At 44.6% G+C, this 12,026-nt stretch overlaps 1 protein-coding gene across 1 annotated transcript in view; it reads right to left on the bottom strand.

Annotated features, from left to right (window-relative positions):
* Positions 1 to 12,026, bottom strand: part of LOC124552505 (uncharacterized protein TP_0369-like) — a 222,410-nt gene that overhangs the window by 38,258 nt on the left and 172,126 nt on the right. The window contains exons 9-10 of the mRNA XM_047126791.1: positions 11,170 to 11,355; positions 5,451 to 5,643 (exon numbers count right to left, since the gene is read on the bottom strand). Of these exons, the coding sequence (XP_046982747.1) occupies positions 5,451 to 5,643; positions 11,170 to 11,355 (379 nt within the window). The remainder of the gene's footprint in view (positions 1 to 5,450; positions 5,644 to 11,169; positions 11,356 to 12,026) is intronic.

The following is a 12,026-nucleotide window of genomic DNA, read 5'->3' as shown; positions in this document are numbered from 1 at the left end:
AAGCGGATAAAGTGTCACTGGAAGCCTTCCTAAGAGACAATCTCCATTCCTTCCGAACTGACTATGCAAATGTAGACGAGATGTGGCTCAAATTCAAAGATATAATAGCAACAGCAATTGAGAGATTCATACCTTATAAATTGGTAAGAGATGGAACTGATTCCCCATGGTACACAATTCAGGTCCGAACGCTGTTGTAGAGGCAACGGAAAAAGCATGCGAAGTTCAGAAGACCGCGAAATCCCGAAGATTGGCTAAAATTTACAGACGCGCGAAATTTGGCACGGACTTCAATGCGAGATGCCTTTAATAGGTTCCACAACGAAATTCTGGTCGTATGTAAAATACACAAGCGGCACGACGCAGTCAATACCTTCGCTGCGCAGTGCCGATGGTACTGTTACCGACGACTGTGCTGCTAAAGCGGAGTTATTGAACGCAGTTTTCCGAAATTCCTTCACTAGGGAAGACGAATGGAATATTCTAGAATTTGAAACACGAACAGCTGCTAGCATGAGTTTCTTAGAAGTAGATACCTTAGGGGTTGCGAAGCAACTCAAATCGCTTGATATGGGCAAGTCTTCAGGTCCAGACTGTATACCGATTAGGTTCCTTTCAGATTACGCTGATACAATAGCTCCCTACTTAGCAATCATATACAACCGCTCGCTCACCGATAGATCTGTACCTACAGATTGGAAAATTGCGCAGGTCGCACCAGTGTTTAAGAAGGGTAGTAGGAGTAATCCATCGAACTACAGACCTATATCACTGACGTCGGTTTGCAGTAGGGTTTTGGAGCATATACTGTATTCAAACATTATGAATCACCTAGAAGGGAACGATCTATTGATACGTAATCAGCATGGTTTCAGAAAACATCGTTCTTGTGCAACGCAGCTCTTTATTCGCACGAAGTAATGGCCGCTATCGACAGGGGATCTCAGGTTGATTCCGTATTTCCGGAAAGCTTTTGACACTGTTCCTCACAAGCGACTTCTAATCAAGCTGCGGGACTATGGGGTATCGTCTCACTTGTGCGACTGGATTCGTGATTTCCTGTCAGGAAGGTCGCAGTTCGTAGTAATAGACGGCAAATCATCGAGTAAAACTGAAGTGATATCAGGTGTTCTCCAGGGAAGCGTCCTGGGACCTCTGCTGTTCCTGATCTATATAAATGACCTGGGTGACAATCTGAGCAGTTCTCTTAGGTTGTTCGCAGATGATGCTGTAATTTACCGTCTAGTAAGGTCATCCGAAGACCAGTATCAGTTGCAAAGCGATTTAGAAAATATTGCTGTATGTGTGTGGCAGGTGGCAGTTGACGCTAAATAACGAAAAGTGTGAGGTGATCCACACGAGTTCCAAAAGAAATCCGTTGGAATTCGATTACTTGATAAATAGTACAATTCTCAAGGCTGTCAATTACCTGGCTGTTAAAATTACGAGCAACTTCAGTTGGAAAGACCACATAGATAATATTGTGGGGAAGGCGAGCCAAAGGTTGCGTTTCATTGGCAGGGTGCAAAAAAGGGCAGCTCGTTTTGTATTATCACGTAATAGGGGAGAGAGTGTGGCAGATATGATACGCGAGTTGGGATGGAAGTCATTAAAGCAAAGACTTTTTCGTCGCGGCGAGATATATTTACGAAATTTCAGTCGCCAACTTTCTCTTCCGAATGCGAATATATTTTGTTGAGCCCAAGCTACATAGGTAGGAATGATCGTCAAAATAAAATAAGAGGAAATAGAGCTCGAACAGAAAGGTTTAGGTGTTTGTTTTTCCCGCGCGTTGTTCGGGAGTGGAATGGTAGAGAGATAGTATGATTGTGGTGCGATGAACCCTTTGCCAAGCACTTAAATGTGAGTTGCCGAGTAGTCATGTAGATGTAGATGTAGATGTAGAAAATTGTATTTGCTTTACGAAAATAACTCCAGGGCATTCTTCTTCTTCTTTTTCTTACTTTTTCTGTCCATTCAGTGTTGAACTAGGCTATATTCAAATAACCTCATACCATGGTTCCTTTGTTAAGTTTTAGCGGAGAGTGTTGTACCTCTATGGTAGTGTACGTAGTAATACACCATGTTTTTCCGTGGGTACTTCTCATATAGTGACTGATTTTGGAATCGCATGAAGAAACGCGCTCTAGAGATGGTCAAAAGCAGATTTCGGCAATTTCTACTGTTTTTTTTTCGGTTTTTGTCGTTGTGAGGCATAAGATTGTGTTTTGTGTAGCACTTGTAAATGTCTTTAGTTCTACACATTTAAGTTTTGTATGACGTATTAAAGCGTTTTATGGCGTGTGAAGTTCTGTATATATTTAAAACCAGTAACATAACGTGTGAACAGTTAAGCCATACTTCGCTCGAACGCTCTTCTAGCATGAAACACGTGATATTTTCAAATAAACTGAGTTTCTTTAACGCATTATCAGTTTTCCTCGCCTTTAAAATGGACAATTCTGTTAGCTGACAGTGTCTTCTACTTAAATGTATTGCAGTAGAGCACACTGAGACGAGGAACGTCAGTGCACACCTCCTCATATCGCACAGGATCTCCTTTTGTCTAGTGTAGTGCAGCAACTGAACCTGCATGGGCTTAGCAAGTCGTTGCAAGTCTCCTACAGAAATACTGCGCCGTGCTTTCTCTGTGGCCGTCCATAACTACAGAAGTGTTGCCGGTGCAGGATATCGTGCAGGAACTTACATCTCTATTATGCCCCATAAATGTTCGATGGGATTCATGTCGGGTGATCTGGGTGCCAGATCATTCGCTCGAACTGTTCAGCATGTTATTCAAACCACTCATGAACAACAGCTGTGACCTGGTGACATAGCGCAATGTCATACATAAAAATTCCATCGTTTTCTGGGAAAATGTTCTGCAAGTAACCTAACATAACCATTTCCAATCAATGACCGGTTCAGTTGGACCGGAGGACCCAGTCTATTCCACTTAAAACAAGACCACACCATTATGAAGCTACCACCAACTTGCACAGTGCCATGTTGACAACTTGTGTCCACGGTTTCGTGGTGTCTACGCCACACACGACTATACCAAAGCTGTTACCACATGAAATAGGGACTCATCTGACCAGGCCACGGTTTTGCATTGGTCTGGGGTCCAACCCATTTGGTCACGAGCCTACATGCTGTGTTGTGCTGTTAGTAAAGGCACGCGTTGGTCGTCTGCTGCCACAGCCCACTAACACCAAACGTCGCCGCACTGTCCTAGCGGATACGTTCATCGTACGTCCCACATTGGCTTCTGCGGTTATTGCACGCAATGTTGCTTGTCTGTTAGCACTGACTACGCGAACGTCGCTGCTCTCGGTCGTTAAGTGAAGGTCGTCGACCTCTGCATTGTCTGTGGTGAAAGATAATGCCTGAAATTGGTATTCTCGGCACACTCTAGACACTGTGGATTTTGGAATAATGAATTGCTTAGCGATTTCCGAAACGGAATATCCCACGTGTCTAGCTCCAACTACCTTTCCGCATTCAAAGTCTGTTTATTTCTGTCGTACGGTCATAATCATGACGGAAACCCTTCCACATGAATCACTTGAATACTAGCGACAGCTATGCACTACCCCTTTGTACTTTGTGTACGCGAACTGTCGCCATCTGTATGTGCGGATAACGCTACCCCGTGAGTTTTGTCACCTCAGTGTAATAATGTAGCACACAGACTATGAAGTACAGTTTATATTTGACTTGATCATTTGTTCCTAGTGTTGTACCGTGGAATAGTTTTTCACACTCCGAGAAACCTCATTTTTATAGAATAATTTTTATAATTTCAGAAAAATGCTACAGCACAGATAAAGTGAGTGCTGTCATTTCGAAATGGAATAAGGAAATGGTAGACGCGAAAGGTTGAAAACTGTTTCAAGATAAACACTCTGCCCTATAATTTTATTTTCGTTGTGTTCACCATAAATTTTTATCTTGTTATAATTAATTTTAAGGTCTATTTTCAAACTTGGTCCATTAAGTTTCTCCATTTAGTGTTGAAGTTTACCTGCTCTACAATCGTCTTTAATAACAGACACATTATCCACTGACTTTTATTCCTTCTTTACTCTGAAGTGACAAATGTCACGGGACAGCTATATGCACGTATACAAATGGCGGTAATGTCGCGTACACAGGCTATAAAAGGGCAGTGCGCTGACGGAGCTATAATTTGCATGGTGATTCATGTGAAAAGGTTTCAGACGTGATTATGGCCACACAACGGGAATTAGCAGGCTTTGAACGTGGGGTGGTAGTTGGAACTAGATGCATGTGACATTCCATTTCGGAAATCGCTACGGAATTCATTATTCCGACATCCACAGTGTTAAGAGCGTACCGAGAATGCCATATTTCAGGCATTACCTCTCCCGATGGACAACGCAGCGGCCGACGCCTTTCTCTTAACGACCGAGAGCAGCAGCGGTGTCAGTGCTAACAGACAAGCAACATTGCGCGAAATAACCGCAGAAATCAATGTGAGACGTACGACGAATGTACGCGTTAGAACAGTGAGTAGAAATTTGTCGTTAGTGAGCTATGGCAGCAGATGACCGACGCGAGTGCCTTTGCTAAAAGCACGTCCCCTTCAGCGCCTTCCCCGGTCTCGTGACCATATCGGTTGGACCCTAGACGACCGGAAAACCGTGGCCTGGTCAGATGAATCCTGATTTCAGTTGGTAAGAGGTGATGGTAGGGTTCAGGTGGGGTGCAGATCATCCCGAAGCAATGGACCAAAGTTGTCAACAACTGTGCACTCTGGTGGTGGCTCCATAATGGTGTGGCTTCTGGTGCAAGTCAACCGATCACTGACTTGAAATAGTTATTTTCGGCTACTTGAAAGGCATTTGCAGGTGGAATACTTATGGATGACATTGCGTCATGTTGCTGCTTCGAAGTTGTTCCCAACTGGTTTGAAGAAGATTCTGGTGAGTTCGAGCAAATTATTTGCCCACCAGATCGCCAGATATGAATCCCAGCGAACGTTTATGGGCCATAATCCAGAGGTCACTTCGTGCACAAAATCGTGCACTGGCAATACTTTCGCAGTTATGTAGATGCAGCATGGCTCAACATTCTGAAACGGACTTGGAACAACTTGTTGAGCCCGTGCCAAGTTGAGTTACTGTACTGTGGCGGGCCATTGGAGGTCCGACACGGTATTAGGAGGTACGCCATGACGTTTGTCGCCTCAGTGTACTTTTTCAGCTTACAGATGCGAAAAATTTTCGTAAGCCACCAAAATACACTCTCTGTAGGAGCTGCAGTCAACGCAAAGTAGTCGATGATGGATGACGTTATTAAGTTTATTTGTAACCAAAAATATACATTCTATCAATGCCAAGCAAATAGTTTCGTCGGTTTGCTTGTAGGAGATTTTGTGCTGAATCAGTTGTACCTTTGTGCAGAGAGAATTTTGGCGGACGTACCTGTGGTGGTGGGAGCTGCCGCCATGGGGTCCGGCGCCATGCTGCACGCGCCGCTGTGGGGGCTGATGGAGCGCAGCTCCATGGTTCCCGCCCCCGCCGCCGGGCCGCCCCCAGCCGCCCCCGCCACGTAGCGGCGCCGCCCCCGCGCCAGCATCGCCGCCGACACGGAGACCACCACTATCACCACCAGCGCCTGCGCACCAAACAACACGCCGTTTAGTCGCCTTCTCCAGGAAGTGAATTATTTACTTTATCTCACCAGACAAAATATAGCCTATTTCAAAATGAACTTTTCAGAAATGGGGATAGGTAGAAAGGTGTGGTTTGAGGCATAATGTTCAGACACGCCTAAAGTTTTGCTAGCCGTTTAACAGAGTTCATTGTGTGCATCATCTGTAGCGTGCACGATATCTAATGGATATTCCAGTTCTCCCATGTCCAGCCTAGCATGTCCTTACTAACGGGTGCAATTGCTGCGCTCATGTGAGCTGACAGCTCTTCAGGCACAGCAGTGGGATATGGCAGAGGAAATCCTTCACAAAGCTCCAAAGGAGAAAAAATCTATTGGGTTTACATCTGGGAGACTTTGCAGGCCAGGAATGGGTCCTCCTCTACTAATCCAGCGACCTGGAAACGTGGCGTCCAAAGCCTTCCTAACGATAGAGCCCCAGTGAGTTGGGGCATCAACTGCTGCAGCATGGTGCCAGATTGCAGTGCTTCGACCGTGGAAAATGCAAACTGTTCAAATGGTTCAAATGGCTCTGAGCACCATGGGACTTAACATCTGAGGTCATCAGTCCCCTAGAACTTAGAACTACTTAAACCTAACTAACCTAAGGACATCACACACATCCATGCCCGAGGCAGGATTCGAACCTGCGACCGCAGCAGCAGCGCGGTTCCGGACTGAAGCGCCTAGAACCGATCGGTCACAACGGCCGGCTAATGCAAACTGTCCCAGCATGCCCAGGTAAACAGGTGAGGCTACAGACGCCTCTGCTGAGTAAAATGGTCCCACCGCACGGTCGTAAAGCAGACCGCACCACATGTTTACCTTTGGATTCTCCCGCACAATTTCCATGCTAAAGTGGGGGGTTCTCACAGCTCTAGATCCTCACATTGCGTCTGTTTACTTTCCTGGACACATGAAAGAAAGATTCGTCCGTCAAGATCCATCTTTTTCGGATAGTCTAGGTCCTTATCAATGCGACTCGGGATCCCAATTGCAAATACTTTGCGCTTTGGCCTGTCATCAGGTTGAATTGCATGCTGCAGCTGTATCTCTTAGGCATGGAGCTTCAGTCTCTTATGTGGACCCTATGGTAGCTGCAGCTATCGAGGGATCGATTTTGTTGGGCTCTGGATAAACACTTGTTGTACCCAGTGCACATCTCGATCTTGGTCTCTATCAACCATTCCACACACCGTACGGGATGGTGGGAGCCGACTCTTTTCGTCAATACCTTACCTGCAAAAACAAAACAAAAAACTCAAGGTGTGTGTGAACATGAAACTGCAAACCGCACCTTTCTAATTATCCCATTTTTTGAAATATGCGTCGTTAAAGTTGCAAAGATAATTTAGGAACATCCTATCTTAGTCATCCACCGAAAACAGCACACTAGGCCCTCTGAGGAGCTGTAAATGGTGTAGGACTGCTATCAAGTGGTTGTACAAGCCGTGAACCGCTGACGTCAGTCATGACGGAAAAGTGACGTGTGCTTCCCACTCGCTTTTACAGAATCAGCGCAGTAGCGTAAGTCGACTTGGAGACAAGACAATAGCAGAAATGAGCTATGGTGTTTGGAAGTGCCTGCTACAACTCTACAATAAAGTTGCTCAGTATTTTGGTGTGTTGACATGGACCCTGCAGTGTGTTTACAAAGAATAGTCTCCCACTTCAAGCCATGTAACACAGTGTAAGGACAGTGGTCATAAAAATATTCTAGCCGATAGGGACTGGAGATGACTGCTTTGCCTTGTCAGTGACATCCAGTTTCATACCTGTTGGGAACTGATTTGTCAACAAATGCAAGTCCATACAGTTTCCTAATGAATTTCACGTAATGGAGATATGGAGTCAAGTACCTAGCTTAAGACCATTGCTCACACTGGGACAGAAAGGTGCATGCCTTCATTGGACCACTCAACACAGAGGTGGGTCCATCAGTTTTAGGCTATTTTTCTGACCACCGCTAAGGGGCCATTCATTGAATTTAAGACGATTATGGACCAGGATATCTATTTCAGCATTCAAGTTGACCTTTCTTCTACAAATATTTGTGATGATTACACTGTGGACACTTCCGCTTTCCAAGATCTCAACAGCTGGGTTCATTGAACTGCACACATACATCTCTGGTTTGACAATCACTTAGGCACGTTACCACATATCGGTTGGCCCTGACTCGATTCCATGGAAACTGTCTGTGACTATCTTTTAACAGCGGAAGAAGCGTAGCTGTCAACATCTGCGCAGTTTGGTAGCTCTTCAGGATGTTATCATGAATGAGAGGTTTCAGTTGAATATGACACTCGTGAAAAAACTTACGAATTCTTTTCTTCGCCCACTTGGGGTGATTGTCTGGGCTAGAGACAGTGTTACAACGTACTAGCGTGACGTTTCCTAAGGAGGGAATAATTTTGTGCTTTGAAAGATGAGTTGATTTGGCCTGGAGTGCTATTGCCACTCTAAATAGCGTTTCCAAAACGAATCATTCAGTGCGTCTGATACAGAATGTTACGAATCAATGTGTTTTTTTTTCTCATGGTAGTGAAACACGGATTTTCGACGGAGAGACCATTCTAGAACGGTTGCTCCGCAAGCAGTGGAGAGACACATGTTGGGAATGAATGGCAAAACGTTCAAAGAACTGGATCAGGTAGCAGACTGGAATAAAGTGTTTATAATACAGGGTGTCTCAAAAATAATCATCCGATTTGGCATGTCTGTATTTCTGAAACTAATGAACTTATACAATGAATTTTGTTTTTTGATGAATAGGAAAATCAAAAAGTTTTTTTCATACCTTTTCATTTGTGTTCACTATGCCACCCTCGAGATGCATGGCATATGTCAGTGCGGTATTCAAATTGTTCCCACACTGCATCGAGCAAATCTTGAGTTACAATTTCCACAGCTGCTGTTACGCGATATCTCAGTTAATTCATTGTTGTTGGTAACCGAGGGACACAGTTTTATAAACCTCCGCAAGGAATAATCACATATAGTCAGGTCCGGTGACCTTAGAGACCCGTAAAGTAAGGCCGAATGCTTCGGTTCAGTGCGACCGATCCATCGTTGAGTAATCCATTGGTTTAAAAATTCCCGCACTTCGAGACGTCTGTGTGGTGGTGCCCCATCCTGTTGGTAAATGAAGTCGTTCGAATCAGTCTAGAACTGCGGGAAAAGATAGTTCTCTAGCATCTCGAGATATGTCTTGCTGTAACAGTGTTCTCGGCAAATAAAAATTTTCCTCTGAAACTGCTCAAAACACATTAAATTTTTGAGTCCCTCTCATGTTATACAACTTCATGTGGTTGTTCTGTACCCCATATCCTCACATTATGACGGTTCAGCTCTCCATTTAAATGGAATGTCGTCTCACCAATAAACGCTAAGCGTGCACGAAAACTGCCATCCTCCATCTCGGTAAGAACGAAATTACAGAAGTCCACACGTTGTCGTTTGTCATCTTCAGGAAGAGCCTGCAGCAGCTGAATTTTGTGCGGTTTCGTGTGTAAACATCAACGCAACACGGCCAGACGGACATCGGCGGCATGTTGAGCTGTCGAGCTGCACGGCGAAGGGATTTCTGCGGACTCCTTGAGAACCTATGGCGGATGCGTTCGACGCCTGTGTCCGACACTCAGGGACAGCCCAGCCATTTGCCTTTACACGTACAACCTGTTTCTCGCTATTGTTCGTGCCATCGTCTAATGCTCCGTGCTGTAGCAGGATCCCCATCATATGTAGTACGAAAGTCACGCTCAACAGTTATCACTGACATGCACTGCGCTAAACGTAGAACACAAAACGCTTTCTGTTCTCCCGACACCATTTTTACTAGAACAGAGATGGGCGCACACTGCTGCTACCTAGCGGAAACAGTGTAAAACTCAAGAATTTGTAGCATATTACAGCTCCATCAGGAACTGTGAAAGACTAATATTTCGAAGGATCAGCCTCAGTTGCCCAAATTTTCTCGTCATTACCAGGTTTCGGCTACATTAATCTAGCCTTCTTCAGAAGCATAAAATTACTATAACATACCAGAGTAAGGTACAGTCAACACTAAAATTAAAACCTATAGTACCGTGGCATGGTACCATGGTACTATAGGATTTAATTTTAATGTTGACTGTGCCTTACCCTGGCATGTTACAGTAATTTTATGCTTCTGAAGAAGGCTAGATTAATTTAGCCGAAACCTGGCAAAGACCAGAAAATTTGCGCAACTGAGGCTGAACCTTCAAAATATTATAAAACTCAAGAGATTGTTGTTGATAATTCTTCCGGGTTATATGGCCGTGGTCCATGGAATTCTTCTATTCCTACCGTTTCGTCCAATACTACGTTGGACATCCTCAGAGGTATGGCTGGTCCTGCTGAGTCCTGCCGACTGAAGAGTCGGGCGTCGGAGGGCGGCCTAAATACCGAGGAAAGTGGGCGTGGTCTAGCTTGCACATAGTAGCAGAGAGAAAACTAGTCAAAGATAAAATGTAACTATCGATAGTCCATCATAGATAAAAATCACTTATCGATTCTGTAACGCCACTGTCCATATCTCGCTTAATTTCAAGGCCTCTTCTATTAAAATTTTGCTGAAACATAAAGTGAAATCCGTATTCAAACCTACCAGAAAAATAGGACAAGTACTTCGTTCTGTTAAAGGCCACCATTATCAACTAGCGGTGTGTATAAAATTCCGTGTACTTGTGGCAAGGTCTATATTGGTACTACGGAAAGAAGTGTGAATACGAGGGTAAAGGAGCATAAATTCTTTGCCGACTGCGAAAAATAGATAAATCGGCCGTTGCGGAACATGCACTTCAGTCAGGTGACCATGTAGTTAAGTTTTCTGAAACTACAGTTTTAAGTGCTACCACGAACAATTATCCACGATTGTATAGGGACGCTATTGAAATTTATAAACTGAAGATAATTTTAATAGAAAAGAAGAGGCCTTGAAATTAAGCGAGATATGGACAGTGGCGTTACAGAATCGATAAGTGATTTTTATCTACGACGGACTATTATCGATGGTTACATTTTATCTTTGACTAGTTTTCTCTCTGCTACTATGTGCAAGCTAGACCACGCCCACTTTCCTCGGTATTTGGGCCGACCTCCGACGCCCGACTCGTCAATCGGCAGGACTCAGCAGGACCAGCCATGCTTCTGAGGATGTCCAACGTAGTATTGGACGAAACGTTAGGAATAGCAGAGTTCCATGGACCACGGCCATATAACCAGGAAGAATTATCAACGACAGTACCATCCGGTCGTGAAAGCCTTCATTGTATGACTCAAGAGTTTGCTCCTCCCAACAGTATGTTGTCCATGCACGTATCTCAAATAATATAAGTTATGCTTTATAAAAATCGGATGAGTCTTTTTGATACACCCTGTACAGTAAGTGCTGAACCCTAAACATAATTTATGGTTTAATTTCAGAGCCTAATACGCTCCACATGGTACATGACGTGTGGTACTCACTGAGCCTCCGATTGCGACGGGCAGCCATGTGGGCATGGCGGTCTCGGGGTCGGGCGCGGGCTGCGCCGGTGGCGCCTCCACGGGCAGCGGCGGCGGGTCGGCCATCACCAGCAGACCCACGCCGGGGTCCTTCCCTGGGGGCAGGCTCTTCAGGTCCTCCCCCCGGCCGCGCTTGGCGTGCGCTGCCTGTGCATCCAACAACGACATCCAACAAGCCACATTTGGGCAAAACAGTTATTCACTTAAGGAGGTGGGAACAAGCTCTATGGACAGTAAAGAGAATTACAGGAGTGATAAATAATAGCAGATGTGTACAGGGAAGATTTTTCCTCCCTTTTATTAATAATGTTACGGACTGCATAAGAAAAGCCCTCCGATTCAAAGGATTTTAAGCCCACCAGGAAAACGAAAGAATGCCTGAGAACTGCAAAGATTGGGCGTCATCCACTTACAACAGATGGTAGGAATGAAGTTCCGTGTAACTGTGGCCAAGCATACCGGGTGATCAAAAAGTCAGTATATATTTGAAAACTGAATGAATCACGGAATAATGTAGATAGAGAGATACAAATTGACACACAAGCTTGGAATGACATGGGGTTTTATTAGAAAAAAAAAAAATATATATATGTATACAAACGTTCAAAAAATGTCCGACAGGTGGCGCTTCATCTGATCAGAATAGCAATAATCAGCATAACAAAGTAAGACAAAAAATGGTTCAAATGGCTCTGAGCACTATGGGACTCAACATCTGTGGTCATCAGTCCCCTAGAGCTTAGAACTACTTAAACCTAACGAACCTAAGGACATCACACACATCCATGCCCGAGGCAGGATTCGAACCTGCGCGGTTC

Source organism: Schistocerca americana, chromosome 10 (assembly GCF_021461395.2).
Source record: "Schistocerca americana isolate TAMUIC-IGC-003095 chromosome 10, iqSchAmer2.1, whole genome shotgun sequence".
Lineage (NCBI taxonomy): Eukaryota > Metazoa > Arthropoda > Insecta > Orthoptera > Acrididae > Schistocerca > Schistocerca americana.
The sequence above is the reverse complement of the archived record's forward strand: the minus strand, read 5'-3'. Positions and strand labels throughout refer to the sequence as shown.